Below are 21,626 nucleotides of genomic sequence, written 5' to 3'. Positions count from 1 at the left end.
AACAAATTAATTAGTCTATACAAAAGGCAGATTTATGGTACGAATAGAAAAAAATCCAAGTAATTTAGAGTTATCGATCATGGCTGACGATCGAAGATTGTTATATATCCAACGAAAGAAAAAGTCGTCTGAATGTCATTCTAATCGGAAGCCTGTGATAGACACACTTGTAAACTAACGTTAGGGCAACACAGACCTAAATCGTCTCTCTCTTTAGTAGAAATGACTTATGGAAATACTGAGCTGTTAGTTGAATAAAAATAAATGATAATGACAATCTCCTCGGTCTCGAAATATGTTTTGAAATATAAGAGCCTCGGCTCTTATATTTCAAAACAACATTTCCTGACCTCCTAGGTTATTCTGCAACATTCATGAAACTCGTATTTTATTTTTTTATACGGAATATTGTTCTCGAAATGATGTATTCTTTAAACAATGAATTTATCTTAAGTGTTGAAATTGGTGCCCATGATTACAAATGAAACCATGGCATCTGGTGGGATATTTTACGAGCGGCAACATCTTTTGGTAAGGGTTTAATAGCGAGTTTAAATACATTTTTGATCAAAGGTATAAAAAAAACAGTTGCAGATTCATATATGTTTGGAACATAAATACTCTCTTTATCACCTTCTTTGTTTCATATGTCACATTATTAGTCTAAGTTTGGTCAGAGGTAACAGATATGCATTTTCAATGAAGACAGATTATTTTACTCGATATTTGTGTTTTCACTTATTTAAGTTTTATATATATTTCACCGACCATTGAGGGTTTTATATATATATATATATATATATATATATATATATATATATATATATATATATATATATATATATATATATATATATATATATATATATATATATATATATATATTCTTGTCCTGGGAATATTTCTTCCCATGTATTTGTCCTGATTCTGGTTCTTTCTTCACACCCGCGTGGAAATGTTGATGTAGCTATTGTATTTCAGTTTCATTGTAACATCCTAATTATTCTAGGGGCCAGCCTTTTGTTTCTACAATGACTCGGTCTTTGAAGAGAAGGATTGGGAAGGAATTACAATGGTCAGAAAGAGCAACAAACATGACGATCCCCTGAAAGTGGGAAAGTTCGGAATAGGATTCAAATCTGTGTTTCACATTACAGGTGCTTATATGTAATGTCGACACCTTCATATGGGATTTTCAATTGATGCCAAGACTTACAGAGTTACAAAATTATCAGTAGTTTTATTAAGAGTTAATGACAGACTTTTTCTTAAAAAATTGAATTAAAACAAAATAATACAATAACCTTACATGAAAATTAAACAATTTATGATAGAACAACAAATCACTTCTTATAAGTACAACTGCGAACGCTAAGGCCCGTTTCCCGCCTACATTTTACATCCACATATTTCGAAATTTCTGTTAGATATTCAAAAGCTAAGTTTTCTACTAAAAAGTTTTATCGAATCCTGATCAATTTATATAAACAAAAATTTGTAATCAAATTATTTATTTTTAAACAAAAGTTTTGCTAACGCGGGGTCTTAAAATATTTATTGAAATCGGTCTCTATGAGAGGAAAATATTATTAAGCAGCCAATATGTGCATAAAAACTTAATAATAAGATATTTACGATATATATTTAAGTAAAATTTTATTTTAATTCATATCTGTTAATTATTTTTCGAAACTGTACAATGCAAAATTCATTTTGGGAATGTATTCCGGTCTGTAGACACATGTTCCCCCCGTGAAACAACAAACCCTTTGGTTAAAATATGCTAAATAACAATAATTAAAAGCCCTCAAAAGGAATTTTTGTTTCACGGTGGGGGAGGGGGGGGGGTGTTTTTAAAAAACATTTCCGTTTTACGTTATTTTCTATTATGAAATGAGCTAGTTTAACCCAAAATACAAAGTTATCTCTCTTTGTTTGACCAAATCATTTATATTTAATGAAAATATACGTTAATGTTAATGTTAAAAAAAAATAACCTAAATTAGACAACTTTTAAAAAATGACTTTTAGTTAGGCGGCTAGACAATGCTATCATTCGCAGTCCTTTAGCAATAACACACGTCTGTGAGAAAAAATTTTAAAATTCTTTAAAATGTCTTACCGCGGTACGCTTTTGGATAACAGTTTTGGGAAAGAAACTACTCATAAAATGATATTTGATTGGTTATTTCGATAGGAAGTACGTCACAAAATGCAGGTTCCTCACCCCATCTTAAACCATAAGTCATTTTGTCTTTAAAATCCACAATTTTGGCGCCTGTTGCAAATCTTATTTTTGTTTGGACATTTTATTTAACATCATATTTTTAAATTGATTCATTTGCAGAGTTTTGATTCATTCACAGTATTAAACCAGTTTTAAACCGAAAGAACGAAGTAGCGGTTTTTAAAAATACTGCTAATTATACACTGAACCAAAGTTCTTTCTTTCCATAAGTGTAACACCATTTCCATCTGCAACTTAAAATAATCCAAAAGCTCTGAGCAAAATTCAACCAAATGAATTGTGTTATCTAGGAAAAGGCATGGTCTCTGGTCACACCAGATGTCAAGGCCAATACTTCGTTTTAACAATTTGAAAGTTAAGTGGAAACCAGTAGGGGCAAAACAAATAAATGGGCTTATTTCATATAGTAAATACATTATACTGGATAAACACTTTGAACTTGACAGAACATTCATTACGAATCTGTAGTTCAAATCCCGTTAGGACTTTTATATAATTGTTGCCTTTCCAAAAACTTTTTAAAACGTACTTTTGGTCAACTATTGTAAAAATTAAAAATTTTAAACCGGTACGAGTATTTTAGTTATAATTTACTTTTATCCAAGGTAACATCGACATATGTTTTTTGCCGCTTTAAATGCCTGGTATTTTAAGGTCAAGTTCAAGGAAATAAAAAGAGCTTACAAATTTCTGAATTTCTAAATATGAATTCTTTTAGTGATGCTTAAAAACAACTACTGGTTTGGTGAGGTAAACCGGGGCTTAATTAAAAGATAAACATATTATACAGTGGTATTTTAAACTTTTATTTTAATAAGATATGAAGGAAACATCGACTTTTCAGTTTTGACAAATGAATTATATGCGTAATGCCTAGACTTTCTCTAAAACTAAATATACAATGTAGAGTGACGTTAAATGAAACATGGTTGTCTAGATTTAAAGGATTTTTAATGTGATGTCAAGTAAAAGTCTCATTTTCTATATAATTCTCTTGAAGTCGTATTACACGAGGAAAAGATACCTCAAATAAATTATGACGTCATATTGTATTTTGCATTAAAGGGGAAGAAAGCTAAAACATGTTGTATAATAAATCAACCATTTATCATCTACTATAATTGTAAATCGTGTTTATTTTAATTAAAAAACCCGGAACAATAAATAAATCAAGAAAATCGAAGGGTTAATTTAAATTTCGCACCGGTATGGGGAGTGTCATTGAACTTTAATCTTTGAAGTCACACCATCTATTCCGGTTTGTTTTATCAACATAGCATTAGTATCATTAAATAATGATATTCGCTGTAAATAACAAGTTCTGGAAAAATTGAAACAATATCGTTTTGAGACCGTTCTTTTATCTTTGACTTGCAACTAAATTACAAACCAACGTCAAAAGGAGCATGTGCGTTGAAATCTAAAAACTGAGTTTATTGCGGAGGAATATCCGCGCAGTTGTGGAAATTGTCAAAAGGTGCCAAGAATCGTATTTAGAAAACGTGTGCTGTCGTTATTTCGACATGGTAATTCTGATTTAAGAGAGTATATTTAAAACATCCCGATAACAGTTATACTTTTTCAGTTAGCGAAGACCTTGACTTGAAATAAACATTTACTCGAGGTCATTTTCAAACTTTGATAGACGATCACTAGCTGTAATTTATAAATAAAAATGCATATTTTTATGCATGCATGTATTTATTCTTTAGAATCAATTTTATCAGTATTCCTTTATCGAGTAACAAAAAGGCAAAACCAACGTTTTATTCAAAACACTTTGTACATTGTATAATTTATGTAAACCAGACCGAAATAGCTGGTGTGACGTCAAAATAATTAATCATTTTGGTTTTTAATTGTTATACAAAAGAGTTCTACATCATGTTAGCCTTCAGTAAATTCTTTTTTCTAACTTTCAACGTGCATTAAAGCTTAATCATATAGTTTATTTTCAAAACAGCATGACCACTTGTGATAATCTAAACCACTTTCTTAATGTAATAAAATATGTTTTTGACTATCCTTCCCCTTTAAAATAACATTTGGAAATCATTTATAAGATCTTGACCTTGATGACTACAGACCCAATTCGCTTTGCACAGATATTTTCGAGCAACTAGAAGGAGTGTTTGTTATGAACATCATTACATTCATTTAAAATCAATGAAAATCGCTTACTACGCAGTATATAGCTGTTCTACGTTATAAATAAACACTATGTAGTGTAAGTATGAACTGACTTTTGCTATAATTTAACATGCTAAAATACTCCTTTCAACATTATTAAACAAGCTCACGCTTCTTTAGGGATATTACAGAACCAGTACTGATGTGAGTTTTATATTAGCTCAAATTATCTATAACCGTCTACATATGTAGGTTAACAGAGTTTGAGCCAGCGAACAAATCATTAACATTCCGATTTGCTTCAATACTATTATCGGAAAGAGAGTAAAACTGCCCGTGCGCTTAAATTTTTAAGTGTTTATTATAAAAAGAGTCTAGCACACGCTGATAGTTGTTTGTTTTATTAATAACCTCAAAATGATATACATAACCTTTTTCTTAACGTTTGTGCAGTTCTTTTCATGAACATTTGAAGAAAAAAAAACAACATACAGTACTTGTGCATTTGCCCCTGTAAAAATGAATTCAATGACATGGTCATTTTTAAGTTATTTTTTGCAAAATTAAGTTAAATCTTTTGCAGATTTTTTTAAAATAATTTTTCCTCTCACAATAATGCATTTCCCTTTTATGTTTAATTTAAAAAAGGAAGTAATACAAACATTTTTGAAATTGTTCCTACTTAAAATCTCACTTGATTTTCATATTATTTTTTGATTGATGTATCTCTAACTCATAAAAATTTTCATGAAAATCCCTAATGTAGAAATGAATTGCGTTCGCCGTTCTTACGTATTCCAAAGCAACAATATGATGCGCTTTTCAAAGTTTCCGTCCTTTGATTTTATGGTATGTTTCAAGCACAATTTAATGGTCAACTTAACAAAACAGTTGTTCTTGAAGAATATCTTTTAATTAGCAGAAGTTAATTTGAAAATGTCAAGATTTAAATAAACATTTTAAACACTTTTATTTTTTAAAAAGCATTATAAAGTGTAAATCCTGCTTAAATAAATTTTGCAAAGGCAATGTTACATGTATGTATGACAAGATACCTCAAGTTGATTAAAAATACCACAGTATGAGAACAATCAGGAATGAAAGTCTGGTTTCGACTTTTAGAAAGTTCTTATCGTTATTACCACAGGATGAATGACCATCTTTAAGTCCTCCTTAAAGATAGCTTAAAGGTGTTTAAAGGTAGCTTAAAGACGATCTTTAAGCCACCTTTAAGCTACCTTTAAGCTATATGTATTCCTTAAAGGTGGCTTAAAGAAAGCGTAAAGATGGCTTAAAGGCAGCTTAAAGACTATCTTTAAGCCACCTTTAAGCCACCTTTAAGGACAACTTATAGGTCCTTAATGTCCAAACTTCTTTAAGCCACCTTTAAGCTACCTTTAAGCCACCTTTAAGCCACCTTTAAGCCACCTTTAAGCCATTAAAAAAAATTTAATTCAATATTGTGCTTAATTTCCAACAAAATGTATTAACTTTATGAAAGAAAAGGTATTAAAACGGTTTTTGTTCTAGAAAGAAAAATGAAAAAAAAAAACACCAAAAAAAAACCGGCCGCGGTGAGAATTGAACCCGGGACCCTTAGTTTACTAGCATCACCACACTTCCTCTGCGCCACGGCAACTTACATATTTAAGAGCGTTTTTATATCCTATATATCAGTGGATATTGAATCACTGTATTGAATGTGTTTACTTGAAAAGATTTTGACACACCATTCAGTTTGTAACAATCAATTATATCTAATTTATAAATTACATGCATGCATGTATTTAGAATGAAATACGGAACTCGGTCTTCAGTGAACAAAAATATATTATTACCTAAATAGAAACCGTTAGGTTCAGTATAGTAGGCTTTCTTAGTTAATAAATTTAAACCGAGTAGATATACGTAATTCATCTAATTTATAGCTATAAAAATGTAAGAAAGAAAATGAAATCATTTCTTTTATTAAATGCATTGATACTATTAGGGTATTTGTTCAATTTCCCACAATTTCCCGGTTTTCATGATCGCGGCGCCGTTCCAATATGTTAAAAAAATATTTACATGTAATTGTATGTACATGATTTTTAAACTATCAATTCTATAACAAACAAAATTACCAATTACCGGTGACGTATTTACTGCATGTGGCAATTGCAAATGACTTGTACATACAATTGTATGATGTGCCAGGCCGGGTATATTTGACATATTTACCCTTATACATATATTTAAATAATCAACCCCTATTTATGATCACCGGTACATTAATTAATTAGCCTCAAGATTTTACTCTTACATACATGTATCGTTAATTTGTAGACGTAACATCTTTGAAACCCAGAGCTAGGAAATAATACTTTGAAAATGAATTACAAATGTAAATTAACTTTTATTCACTAGACTTATCGTATACTCGTACATACTAAGATTCAACGCCTTTAGAAACCCTGACGTGCACCTGGGCACACGACACACCTGTTGTGTATATCTTGTATATTCTGTGTTAGTTGCAGGGGTTTTCTTAAGTTGGACAAACAATAGACTTTAATTAGATATACACAAACATGCACCTGGGCACACGACACAACTGTTGTGTATATCTTGTATATTCTGTGCTAGTTCCAGGGGTTTTCTTAAGTTGGACAAACAATAGACTCTAATTAGATATACACAAACGAACAAAACTATGTCTAGACAAACAAAGCAGTTATATCCTGCCCGATATAACAAAGGCAGTTGAGAGTCTTTTCATCTTTAACATGTATCTAGCAGATCTAGAGTTAGAAATAATGAAAATTGAAAAAAAAAATACAAACCTTAAACCGATTAACAAATTAAATCATGCATTTTTGGTTCATTATCTTTATTTTGTTTAATAACCAGCTGAACTGAGAGAGAGAGAGAGAGAGAGAGAGAGAGAGAGAGAGAGAGAGAGAGAGAGATATTTTTCACCGATTAATATATAATAGGAAACAAACAAACTTTAATTAGTTTTATGCACATATTAAGATACAGAGACTGCGCTCATCCCTACAATAATTTTGAAACCCCCCAAAAATTCATTTTATAACGGCAATCTGTGTCCATCGGAGCGGTGCTGATGATAGCGATCTGTGTTTAATGGAGCGACGATTAAAACCGCCTGGAACACCCCCCCCCCTTCCTTGGAAATTATATTATCACTCGGATGACCCCCTTCCATCTCTATAAAAGAGCTTTTGCATTTAATATATGTTTTTATTGTTCAGCTTGATCAATATTGACTTAAAGGCCACTTAAAGACAGTGTAAAGGCAGTGTAAAGAGAGCGTAAATGCCACTTAAAGATGCTTAAAGGTGGCTTAAAGGTTGCTTAAAGGTAGCTTAAAGAAGTTTGGACATTAAGGACCTATAAGCACTTGCTTAAAGGTGACTTAAAGGCGGCTTAAAGGTTGTATAGCCTTTAAGCTCCTTTAAGTCACCTTTAAGCCACCTTTAAGGACTTGCTTAAAGATGGTTTTTCGCCCTGTGTACAAATCAGAATATGATAAAGCATCTAAAATAGTTCTCATGTTGATAATTAATGTTTTTGTCATTTAGAAATGTAATTTTCAAGAAAAACAGTCTCAAACACTTATCTAAAATGGATCTTTTTTTCTGCACAGATACTGTTGTGGTAATTAGTGGAACATCAATATTGTTCATTGATCCATTATATGAGGAGATTGATCCCAAAAGAGTTTGTTGTCAGGTGTCAATATCAGATTTTGTGCAGCAAGATATCTGTGGTCCGCAAGGATTAGAACCCTTATACAACTTTTTTGGAATAAATGAAGACACCATCAGAGGAGGGAATTTTGCTGGAACAGTGTTCTGGTTTCCCCTTAGAAATTCACCGTCACACTTGTCGGAAAATGTTTATACACCCAAGAAAGTTTCAGACCTCCTCGCATCCTTCAAGAAAGAAATTAGCACCGATATGCTATTTCTGACATCAATTGAAGAAATTGGATTGTTCAAAATGGTAGATAGCAGCTGGGAAACTGATACTGTAGTGTTTTTAGATGAAAACTGTGCCAAAGGTATCAGAGAAGAAAGAGAAAGATATAAAACTGAAATAAAATCTATTGAAGATCATATGGAAAGCGATGAACAATGGATTGACCATTGCGATCCAGTTTGGATGAAATGTACTCTTACATACAATATTGAGACGGGTGAAGAAACTCTAAGACAGGAGTGGCTGGTTATCAATTATTTCCATGCAGGTACCATGAGTGCTGAGATCTCAAACCTTATAAGAAACAGAAGATTCAAATACAGACCATACATTGGTATTGCAGCAAGACTTGACCAACCCATCGCATGTGGTCAGTTATTTTGTTTTTTACCACTACCTTTTAAGGATGAAAGTTCGACTGGACTGCCAGTCCATGTGAATGGATTTTTTTCACTTGACAGTATTAGACAACATATAAAGTGGCCTTCCCATGATCAAACAAGTAGCAAATCACATCTAGAAAATGACATGTTGTGGAATATTTGCATGGTACATGAGATTTTACCAATTGTTTATAAAGAACTTTTCGAGTTTTGGCGCAACAACCCAAAATTAGGTCAAATGGATTTGAAAATATTTTACCATTGTATTCCCAGAAAGAAAGACATTAAGCACAATTGGGGTTGTGTTGAAAAAGAAATAAATGAATATATGCTGGAATCAAAAATACCGTGTATTGAAAAAAAAACATGGGTCCAGACAAGAGATGCTTATTTTGCTATTTTCAAAGATGACATAAAAGAAGATGTCAGGGACTCTGTTATAGATGTTTTCTTGAAATATGAATATAAAGTCGTTATTCTTGGAGATCACAAGGACCTTTTCCATCAATGGAATAGTCTAGCAGACTTAAAGTGCACTAGTCCTTTAAAAACACGAAATCTTTTAAAAATGAAAAATGAATACTTTGGGTTTCAAAGAGGTTGCAAAGAACATATCCTTATGTATTGCTGCAGTGATGGCAATCTGTTCGACTTGGAAGGAATAGAGTTGCTACCACTTCAAAACAAGAAGTACCATACTTTTCAGCAAAAACAAGGATGTGAACAAGAAATTGTTTACCTGTGTGAAAAAGAGGATTTGGAAATTTTGATTGGCAAAGAAGGTTCCCTTGTATTAAAAGACTCAACTGAATTTGGTCACTTATTAGAGAAACTTGCTATTTCAGGTACATGTCGTTTTCAGTTTTTGTCATTCGTAATAAAACTTGCATTTGTATGAAGACGTAAACATAAATTGGGAAAATTATTGTAAGTGGGTCATGAATGTGTACTGAAGAGTATGACGGAATTCTTAAAATTTGTTTGGTACTTTTTTACATTTAGAGGGCAACTACACCACATGGTTAAAATTAACAAGACGCCTTCTGTCAAAATTGTTTAATTCTTTCCTTAGAAACAGAGTTAAGGTTTGAATGTAGGTAAATTAAGCAAAAACATACAGTTTCATCATTGTTTAAATAGCGATGTTTGATTACGGGCTTTAAATTGATAACTAAAAGGCCAAATAGCGTTTTAAATTTTTATTAACTTTCAGCAGCATAATGAAAATTTGACTCTGCTATCAAAATTAATTTCTTTTGAAGAGGACATATTCCTATTTTATTTGTTCATCTATCATTTCTATTCACTGTATATAAATGACCAATAATATAATTATTACGAACGTTTGTTTTTGTAGTAATGTTTGAAGTACATGTACAAAATAGTTTTGAAAGGATGAGAGGCTTAAGTGTAAAATGTTATTTTACCTAAAGAGACACAATAATTATTTGAATTGATGTCAATAATTTCCCATCCGATCAAAAAGTAAATTTGCCCCATGAAATCACCGTTACTCGATTATAAAAGTGATAGTATGAAGAACAAATCTTCTGGGGGGAAAACCCTAAATAGCATGTTAATAGAATGTGATAAGGCATAAATGATTTAAGACGGTCCTATCCCCGAATGCAAAATATGTTCAGCTGTACTAAATGGTATTTGAATTTATTTAATTTTTGTTTTACTTTGTAGGTTACTATGCCTTTCAAAATATGTGTCCGAATACCTGGCTTCTGTTTTTAAGCGAACTTGTAAAAAAGACAGAAATGAATACTGAAAAGCCAATGCTGCAAAGACATTCAAGTGCTATTTTTGGAGATATATGGCTTGCAAAAGTTTGGCGATATCTTACAAATCTGAAACTAATTTCTATTGACCCTGTGCAAGAGTTGTGTCTTGTTAAAACTAAAGACTCGGATCAATTGAAAAAGGTGTCTGACTCGTTTATTTGTGGGATAGGCATTGATGACTTTCACATAAAAACTTTGGCCTATTTTAAGATTTGGGTTGTGGATATTGCGTTTCATGACAATCCTTTGCTTAAGCCAGGACGAGGAATTGTTCAAGAATATACTAATGAGGGAAAAAGTCAAGTTTTGGCAAGATGTATTACAAATGACCTGGATTTATTTAACGATCGGAGCACTGATACAGAAAAAGAATGGTTCAAAGAATTCTTACCAGGTTCAATTCCAAAATCATTGATATCATACTTACGCAGATTGGACATATTCAAATGTTTTTCAAGTGTTCACACAGTTTGTTTTGGCTACACATCTTTGGATCAATGTGACAGAGTTTACGTTGGAAACAGGGATTTTCCAATTCAATTTCCAAAGAAAATAATTATGTCTACAAACAAACTTGAAGAAAGATTGTTACAAGAGCTGAATGCCTCCAAGTTTGATTTAAATGACTGTGTACAGAATTGGCTAGAAGAAAATGGGAAACTACTTCTAAACGTCACTGATGGGGACAAGCGCAAATTTTGTTATTATGTATTAAGGAAAAAATCAGAAATTAGAAATTGGGAGAAGATTCAACCAATCATTAATCAACTAAAATTTATAAAAAGTGAAACAAAACAGTTTTGCAGTGCAAAAGAACTATATGATCCAAATGATTGCGTTCTTAAAGAATTGTTTCTTGGAGAGTCAAGATTTCCCGAAGAGCGTCGTAAAAAAATGTCTCTTCTTTCCAATCTGACGTTTCGAAGATGTCAAAGTCCAGAGTTTATGCTAGATATTGTTAACACATGTCAAAACTTTGAAATGATTTCGACAGTCTCGAAAGAAAGAAAATCTAATGCCCTGTTACAAGTCTTAAGACAGAATCCTCAAATCGTTGAATCTCTCTGCAAGAAAATTAACAGATTGAAAGTTGTGCCGTTTCAGGATAAGAGAAACACAAACTATCCAAAGTCAATGGAATGGTACACAAACTCAGAAAATTTTGTCTCTTTTGAGATAATATATAGTTCACAGTATCTATTTATTATTGGATCAGTCCTCCCAACAGCTGAAAAAAAATGGGAGGAATTTATTGATACATCCAAACAACCAGCGCTGTCTGATGTGATCAGACATTTTCGCAAAGTAGTTATGTGTTACAATGAGGAAGAACACACTGGATATAGCTTTATGATGGAAAAAATTTATCAGTATTTGGCAGGGAGAAAACAGAGCGATTTTGTTAATCTACCAACCAATTGCGTTTTTACTGAAAAAGGGTTTTTGCCAGTCAGAAAAATTTACATTGAACACAAAAAATCAGATGTGGATTTGAAACCGTACTTTATCCCATTGCCAAAAGAATACATTGGGTTGAGGACTTTGTTTGAAAAGTTTGGTTGCAAAAAGAGTCAATCAAGTGATCTACTTGTACAGTGTCTCATAAAAATAGAAAAATCTCATCAGGAGAAAAACACTGAATCGGACAGCAATGAGGATTTAATAAAAGTAGAACAAATTCTTAAAAAGTTGTCAGAGCTAACGAAAGAAGAGTTGGCTGGTATACAAAATAAAATCAAAGTGCCAATACAAACGATGGATTCCGATAAATTGGAGTTCAGATTTGCTCAAGAATGTGCATATTCGGATTCAGATTGGTTAAGTAAAACATTTACAGATGAAGATAGTGTATGCCTAATTCATTCAAAAATTGACAAAGGAATTGCTAACACGCTTGGTGTAAAGTCATTGAAAAAGTGTACTATATCAGACGCTGAAGAAATTTGTTCTGAATTTGGACAATCGGAGCCTCTTACAAAGCGGTTGAATCGTCTTTTAGAAGAAGGATACACAGATGGTCTTTCTGTTCCAAAAGAACTTATTCAAAACGCAGATGATGCTGGTGCGTCTGAAATATATTTTCTTTACGATGAAAGGGAAAACGAAGATGCTAGAAGTTGTCTGTTGGACTCTGGAATGTTAGAATGTCAAGGGCCAGCCTTATGGGCTTTCAACAATGCACTTTTTAAGCCAGGTGATTTTGAAAACATCCAGAAACTAAGTGGTGCAACAAAAAAGCATGACACAACAAAAATAGGGAAATTTGGTTTGGGATTTAATGCAGTATATAATTTAACGGATGTTCCCAGTTTTGTTAGTGGAACACACTTGGTGTATTTAGATCCACACGGCAAATATTTGGGAGATGCAATTGTAAACAAAAGAAGTCCAGGGATTAAGCTCAATCTGAAAAATGGTGTAATGCTTCGCAAATTTGTGGATCAGTTTATACCTTACCAGGATGTGTTTGGATTTAGATCATCAGTTTTTGCAGAAGGCCAGATGTATGAAGGAACATTATTTAGATTCCCTCTCCGAACAAAATCTCAATCAAGGACAAGCGAAATCAGCAACAAAGAATACTCTCCGAAAGAAATGGAAAAACTAATGAAACAGTTCTGCAAAACTGGTGGAAATATGATTCTTTTTACACAGAACATAAAACAGATCAAAAATTTTCACGTAAATAGAGACTGCAAAAATCCTGACGAAGAAAAGAAGTTGGTACTTACAATCACAAAAGAAGAAACATGTCGACAAACACTTGAAAAGTTCGAAAACAATATATTAAAGGTAGCGTCCGAACATTGCATCTCAGAAATGCATTCATCAAACTTTATTGCAACATTCCAGACAAAGATAATCTTATCTAGTAAAGGTCACTCTTGGATTGATCACACTTCCTTTTTTCATGAGGAAACTAATTGGCTAGTATCATGGGCACTTGGACATAGTAAATCCCTGAGACTCTTCCATGAGAACAAAAGTGATTATGCGCTTCCACTATCAAGTGTTGGAATTCCAGTAGATATATCTGATGGACATCTTTCTCCTGTATTTCTTGGAACAAGGAAACCTGTTTTGAACAAGTTCGGATTTTATGAAACAGGTCACCTGTTTTGTTTTTTACCATTACCAATTAGAAGCCCATTCGCTTTTCATGTTAACGGAACCTTTGCCGTTTCCTCTGACCGTCAACGACTATTGACTAGAACTGAAGATGACAAAGATAACACACGACAATCTGTTTGGAATAATTCTCTACTTTCTGATGCAACATTAGATGCTATTTTAGAACTTCTAATTGTTGTCAACAACTGTGCAGCAGATAATTATTCGGGCTATGAGTTGTGGCCAACAACAGATGAAGATATATTATGGAGAGCATTACAAGACGAGTTCTTTAAAGCTGTTGTAGAACGTCTGTTGCCCGTATTCAAAACGCATCAAGGATATAAAACCTTTCAAGAATGCATATTTTTGCATTTAGAGATCAAGTCAGATGAGCATCTAAAAGGTATTGCATTTAATATCTTTAAAGATTATCCATTAGACGGGAAAATCATCACGGATATACCAGATAAGATTTACCTAAAATTGGAAGCTACCCATGGGAATACTTTTGTAAAACATGTGGTTTCTTATGAGAAATTTATCACTGAATCATTTTTGCCAAATATAGCAAAGTTTTCTGGAAACGACTATGATAAAATAGTGTTAGGGGCGCTTCGTTCAAAAGATGAAAGCATTTTAATAGCATTGAGGGATTGTAATTGTATTACGACATGCACAGAAGGTCTGCGAAAGTCTCCTCCAGATCTAGTTGACCCTCGCTCTTTGGTTTCTGGATTATTTTCAAAAGAAGATGGAAGATTTCCTTCAGAATTGTTTTGTAATAAAAAAGACTTGGAAGTTCTTGTTAATCTTGGAATGATAAAAGACAAAATACAATTTGACCTTTTAAAAATGCAAACCATGACGGTGAGTAATCTGTCAACAAAGTGCTCTGAATGTGCTTTTCTTCGCTCAAAAAATATTGTCAATTATATTAGACAAAACGTTCCAAAAGAATTTTGGATTCAACTCTCTGATATACCTTTCCTACCTGTGAAACAAAAACCAGATAATTGGCCACCTATTAAATGGGCTATCGATACATCGATGCAGAAAAATATGAAATGTTTCGATCACAAAGATGTTATAAGCAGCGTGCAACTTTTTGAAACACCATGCAATTTATACCTCCCCAGGCTACTTAATTTAGTAGGCTGTTCAAAACCCCTTCTTGGAAAATTTTGCGATTTTTCGATTGTTATAAATGACCTACAACCGCTTGGTTTGAAAACAGAAAAAGATATTGACATGAAAACTCTTCAATGTCAACTCATGGAAATGACAAAAATACCGGAAAATGCCCAAGTTAAAAAAATTGAAGAAATGTGCAGAGACCTTTATAGAACAATGTCTGAAAGATTGACTGAGCCAGATATCGAAGATTTTGTTTGTAATGAACTACCGCAATTGCCGTGTATTATTACTGAAAAAAAATTTGTCTATCCAAAACAAGCTGTTTTTTCATTGATGCATGACTGCAGCCCGTTTTTTTATGGATTAAGACCGTGGTGTGTTGGATATTTTACTCCTTTAATGGAAAAATGTGGAGTCAGAAGTTTTTTCGAACCTTGCGAGATCATTGACGCCCTATCACGAATCAAAATTCAAAATAATGGGCAAATGTTGTCAAAGGAAACATTAGGTTTGGTTTCTCGAATAACAAATCTTTTTGGCGACTTTCAATCTATTCCAGTTGAAAATCTTTTCCTTCCAGATGCAAATGGATTTTTTTGTCCTGTCAGTGATTTATGTATTAATGATCTTGATTGGATATCTACAACGGAATCAATGAAAGTTCTAAATGCAACAATATCTCTTAAGGTAGCAAAAATGGCAGGGATCAAATCTAAAAGAGTCCAGAGTATATTGGATGATTCTGAAGAATTTGGTGAGGACTTTGGTCAACATGAGGATCTAGCAAGTCGAATCAAACGAATTCTAGATGGGTATCCACAAGGAAGTATATTAAAAGAACTAGTTCAAAATGCCGATGATGCAGGAGCTACGGAGATGCACTTCATTAAAGATTTCAGATCTCATGGAACTGAGCACATATTCAGTGACAATTGGAAAGAGTTACAAGGCCCTGCTCTATGTGTTTATAATGATAGTGTATTTACTGAAAAAGACATGAAAGGGATTCAGAAATTAGGAATAGGCAGCAAGGGAGAAGACCCCACATCCACAGGGCAATATGGAGTTGGTTTCAATGTTGTTTATCATCTTACAGACGCTCCGTCATTTTTAACCAGAGATTTGAAAAATAAATTGGATACATACTGTGTGCTTGATCCCCAACAAAAATATATTTCTGATCCTTCTTTAAATAAAACCGGGAGAAAATTTCCAAATGCATCCGAAATGGTAAAAAAGAAATTTACAGACATTATGCCATGCTTTTTAGAGGAAAGCGAGATTTGGAATTCGTCTCGAGGAACTTTGTTCCGATTTCCACTTCGATGCAATACCGATTCATTACTGTCTCATCACATTACAAGTTGTGTAGATTTGAATGCTATTTTGGATATGTTGAAAATTGAGATAGCAGAATGTCTTATCTTTCTCCATAATGTTAGAAAAATAAGAATTTCTTCAGTAAATGAAGATGGATCGTTGGAAAATGAGTTTACAGTCACTGCCGAAATATCAAACAAATCAGAGGAAGAAGATCTTCAAATGTTAGCCCGAAACGTTCAAGAAAATTTAACGCAAAATTCGTCGTATGCATGCGAAGTGAAAAGAAAGGAGATAAGGTACCTTTTGAACATTCGTATTAATAATGAGTTTGCACAAGAATGGTTGGTCGTCACAGCTTTTGGCTTTATGAATAAGAGTTTAATTCCATCACAAATTCAAAACGCTTATGCAGAGAGTCGATTAGTTTTATTACCAACTTCGGGGATAGCATTTAACTTAAAAAACGAACGGTTAACACAGAATGAAGGTGATCAAAATGTCAATAAAGAGCTAAAAGACTTTCGAGCATACTGCTTTTTGCCACTGCCTTTGCACACTGGTTTACCTGTTCATGTAAACGGACACTTTGCTTTAGATCATGAGGCACGTCAAAACATTTGGTGGCCTGAGGAGGAAGATTTAAAGGCGAGCTGGAACAGATGTTTAATCGAAAACGTTATTGTGCCTACATATGTTTCTTTTCTACATCACTTAAAATCAATCCTTTTTATCCCGGGTTGTCTCACACAACCCCAGAGTCATTTGAATGTGTTCTACAATGCGTTTCCATGCATGGGAAATATTAGAACTAAAGTTTGGCAACATGCAGCAGAAAGTTTTTACAACTGCATTATCGATTCTAACTGCTGTGTTTTTCCCATTGTAAAAAAAGAATACGAAAACCTAGAAATGACACAAGTCAAACAGGACAAAAAGGACTCCGAAAAAACACAAAAAGCTAAAGCAATGAAATTAACTTCAGAAGCAGAACAGTTAGACATTAAATGGGTTCCAATGCATTCTGGAAACTTTCCAGCTTATTTTGATGACATAAAATCAGAATTTGAAAATAACAGTGAACGAGGTTCAATGGAATGGACTTCACGAAAATCCGAATTTCTTTCGAATGTTCTTAAAGACCTTGGAATGAAAATAATTGATTCACCAATGCAGATTTTCCATAGTATGAAAGCTGCTCAAATAAATGTCCAAACTGTTTCACCGAGAAATGTGTTGCATTTTCTTAAGTCGTACATATCGAAAAAGGGCGACAAATGTAACATTGGACAAGTAAACGTAGATGTGTCCCAGACAAGATTCAAAAGAATCAATGCAGTTTGTCACATTTTAGATTATTGTTTAAAAGACAAAGACGTAAGTGCTCCCGAATTTCAAAATGTCCCTCTTCTACTTTCAGAAGCAAAGACCATTCATGAATTCGAAGAGAAAAATCAAATATTTTTAACACCAATAAAACATTTGCTGCCCCTATCAGCAAATAAAATTGTACATAGCAGGCAATATGACATGCTGTACAAATCTGATTTATTTCAAAAGTTCGTTAAAAATCTTCGAATTCAAGACTTCGCAAGTCTTATTGTTGACAATGTCCCAGAACAGTTTTGCAGAGGGACAGTGGAATCTTGGGGGAAAAAATCAGAACATTTGCCAAATAATGAGTGGATTGTGCGTTTTTGGCTTTTCCTTTGTACAAATCTCAAAATTCTTAAAAAGGAGTTTTATGACCAGAATGCAGTAGAAAACAAAACAATAAAGAAGGAACAAAATCATGAAAAAAGTCCTATTGAAAATCTGTGTAGCTCATTGTTAAAGAACTTGGGTTTATGCAGTTTTTTGCCTGTGTCTGTAAATGGCGCTGACAAACTCTATCCTTTAGGAAAGGGAAAACAAGTTTTAAAGTTATTGCCAAAATCTGACCGCCCTGAGCAATTGGCATTGATTCAGATGAATGTACCAGTGTTGGATGAACAATGTTTATCAAACGTTAAAAAGGGACAAAGTTTAGGTCAATACCATATTTCAGAAATAACGGAATATTTAGTTGCTACATTAGAAAGTGCTATAGATACATTGAATTGTATATATGAAAATAGAAAGACTCTCAACCTTAATAAAAGCGCTTGTGCAAAAATGCTAGAATATTTTGTCAGGCATATTGATATCTTTGAGAAAAATCCAAGTTGCAAAGAGAAACTTCGAGACTTACCGTTATACTGTAGTCTAGATAACAAGCTTATGGCATTGTCAAGAAATGAAATTATTGTGTTACCTGAAGAAATGCCTGAAAGTGGTCTGCAAATATTTGGAGTGCGTATTACAAAAGTATTCATTAGACAGAATAGGGTACCATCAGAGTTTTTCGCCTACATGGGCTGTATTACAATGACGGCTATGGAGTTATACATTCATTACATTCTGCCTCATTTCAATCAAGTACCGTCTATAGCTGTTCTGCAACACGTTGTCTTCATAAAGAACAATATCTTTCCTCAATTATTGTATAATAGGAATAAAAAAACCGATTTGTTTAGAGTATTATTGCAAACAATTGCTTTCATACCAGTCGGGAATGGCAGGTTGGCAAGAGCATGTGAATTCTATAACCCACATAAAGAAATTTTCATGACAGATAATCAACTCTGTAGTCCATCTGAACTTCCCCCGTCTCCATTTAACGAAAGGGAATGGGAGCACTTTCTACTATGTTGTGGAATGAAGAACTGCATGACGACAGATATGTTTTTAGACTTTGCAAATCGGTTAGAATCATTGGCAAATGAGGTCGGTATTACTTGCGTTGTTAAGGAAAACTCTAAACGCATGGTTCAAATACTCTTTTCAGACCAAATGGTGTCTCAAAACTTTTCGTTTCAGGAAATTCAAGATGCAAAATTCCTTATTCCACTTGAAATGCATAATGATTTGCTAACCATAGTTCCCCAAAGAGAAAGAAAAAGTCGGCTCATTTGCTTCCATGATACAACATTGCCCTCAAACGAACTTTTAGTGTGGACGGTGATGGACGCTATTTCAACTGATATTTCAAATATGATGTCCAGCATTGATTTACAAGTTGCCGTAGAGAAATGTGGGTTTAAAAAAGAACCATGCCAAGAGACTGTATTAAACCATACAGTCAATGTGTGTAATGCCCTTAACAAAAATATTCAAAAACTTTGCTCTGAAAATATCCAAATTGAAGAATTTGTCACAAGCATGATGACACAAATATATACATTTTTGCAGAATAAATTAATAGACAAAAATGTATGCTGTTTGAAAAATATTCCATTCATTTTCATCATTGAGAGAAAAATATTTGTTGCACCAGAGCAGGTTGTTTTAAGTATCAATGAACCTGAAGAAATACCTCCTTATTTGTTTAAGACTTCGTCGGAATTTGGACAATTCCATTCCCTTTTTGAAAAAAATGGGGCAGCAAAATCTTTAACATATACTCTTATAGCAAATGTGCTCGTTGAGATATGGAATAAGTCAAAAGGAAAAATTCTCCAGCCAAACGAAAGATCGTGTGCATATAAGGCAGTTAAAATTCTGTTTTCAAAACTCAAAACAGATGATGTAATTGATTTCAATGTGTCAGTTCTATATTTACCTGGCAAGAACAATGCTTTGATACAGAGCAGTGCATTAATATTTATTGATAACAGACTGTTAGAAGACAGGATTGGAAACAACATGCCAGATATGGATTACTTTGTTGGATTTAAAGAATTGGGTATGAAAGTTTATGATCCAGTGTCTGAAATATGTAGACTTCCAGAAAAGCATAGACCATATTTACTTTCGAGAGTTGTGATAGAGCAGTTAGATGCGGAGTGTAAACAAAACATAATACCTTCAGCATATGCACAACATTTACAAGCACTAATACACTCTGAAAATTTTCTTGGTGGTGTATGCAGACTTATCAGAGATGAGCAATACAAAAATGACTGTTTTTGTGACGAAGCTGTAGAAATTGAAATAGGGAAAAAACTTCAGTTAGTCGAAGTAAAATGCGTCGACAAGCTAACAACTGTTATGACGTACAAAAATGAAACATTGTCAAATACTAGTAGACAAAGGGTAATGTTTTCTGTTATAGAAAGCAGTGATACTAAAGTGGCAAACTTATGTATTTATTTTGAAGCAACTGGAAATCCAGACGATTCTACTTGGCTGAAAAACTTTACCAAGCAGGTTGCAATCACCCTGAATGGATACCTAGGGAAGCCCTTTAAAGAAAATATTATTCATCTTCCGGATTTACTGAAATGCATTCTTTCGCCAATGTCAATAGAACGAGAATTAGACAACCTTGGCATATGTAAAATAGACGAAAGAAACCTTTCAAAAGAACCGTTTATTCCAGTAATTGGAACATAATTTTCGATAGACTTTCTACAAAATTTGAAAAACGACTTCACAAACATCTATCCAGAAGAATATGGAGATTATGAACAGCTAAGAACAGCTAAACCCTAAGGATAATAAAAGCAATGTTTAGGAGATTAAACCAATATATATTTTAACAAAAGTACTCAAAATTGATTACCACGGCATGTTTTTTTATAATGCAGATAAGTTGCCAATCACTTTTTTAATCAAAAATGGAAGCGAACAACCAATGGAAGTTGCTGTATCAAAGGTTTATTAATTCAGCTGAGGGAATGTTGTTATTGTTGTTCCATTTATATTGGTTTTGTTTGTACAGAAAAGTATATTAGTTTCAATTAGATTAATAATAGGATCAACAGAAAAATTAGAAAACGGAAGATGCTCCAGTCTAATGTGTAAATGGGTTCTCATCATGAACATGCAGGAAAATGATTTAGACGTAACATCGAAGCAGAATTCGACCTCCGGGCTGCAACATCGATATCAAACACCGAGTTGCCAGTATATGTTATCAGGTAATACATTTTTTTTTAATAAGGGCTGTACTATTTGAAATAATAATGAATATTCAAAGTTTGATGTTTCTCGTGCACGGTCGAATTAAAGCATACATGTAGTTGATGTATTTATAGAAGGTTTTTTTTTTGCTGATAAAGTAAACAAAATCATTTAATGTGGAATTTACATGAACTACAATTTACATAAAACAGCAAACTTTAATAAAGTTTAAGTTCAATTCTTGTTAAAGTAAACTTTAAACAATCAAATGAGCTATTATGATCACTTTTTGTCCGGTCTCCGTCCTTCCGGCCTTGAACTTTTCACATGTTCAACTTTTAACAAAGTACCACTGGGCCAATTTCAACCAAACTTAGCAAAAAGCATAACTGGGTGAAGAAAATTTAGGTTTGTTTGTTAAAAGTAAGGGCCACACCCTCTTAAAAATTCAAATTAACAAAAATTTGTAGGTATTTTTTTAAAAATCTGATGAAAAAACCATTCGGCCAGAAAAGTTCAAACTAGTGAAGAAGCAAGTTCAAACTATTGAAGAAGCAAGTTCATTAAGGTAATGTTGGTTAAGTTTGTTCAAATCATAAT

The 21,626-nt window shown here is 33.1% G+C and overlaps 1 protein-coding gene across 7 annotated transcripts in view; it reads left to right on the top strand.

The window, feature by feature from the left end:
* Positions 1 to 21,626, top strand: part of LOC117681472 (sacsin-like) — a 166,813-nt gene that overhangs the window by 143,824 nt on the left and 1,363 nt on the right. For 4 of the 7 annotated variants that reach the window (XR_010710893.1, XR_010710894.1, XR_010710895.1 and 1 more), the window contains 3 exons: positions 1,010 to 1,157; positions 8,028 to 9,590; positions 10,438 to 21,043. Coding sequence is in view for 3 of the 7 variants with exons in the window: in XM_066075676.1 (XP_065931748.1) it covers positions 1,010 to 1,157; positions 8,028 to 9,590; positions 10,438 to 20,516 (11,790 nt within the window). In the remaining 4 variants the exon portion in view is untranslated. Of the gene's footprint in view, positions 1 to 1,009; positions 2,763 to 8,027; positions 9,591 to 10,437; positions 21,050 to 21,626 lie in introns of those variants that run through there. The other 3 variants (XM_066075676.1, XM_066075680.1, XM_066075679.1) reach the window with 3 other exon arrangements.

This window comes from Magallana gigas, chromosome 2 (genome assembly GCF_963853765.1).
Source record: "Magallana gigas chromosome 2, xbMagGiga1.1, whole genome shotgun sequence".
Lineage (NCBI taxonomy): Eukaryota > Metazoa > Mollusca > Bivalvia > Ostreida > Ostreidae > Magallana > Magallana gigas.
The sequence above is the reverse complement of the archived record's forward strand: the minus strand, read 5'-3'. Positions and strand labels throughout refer to the sequence as shown.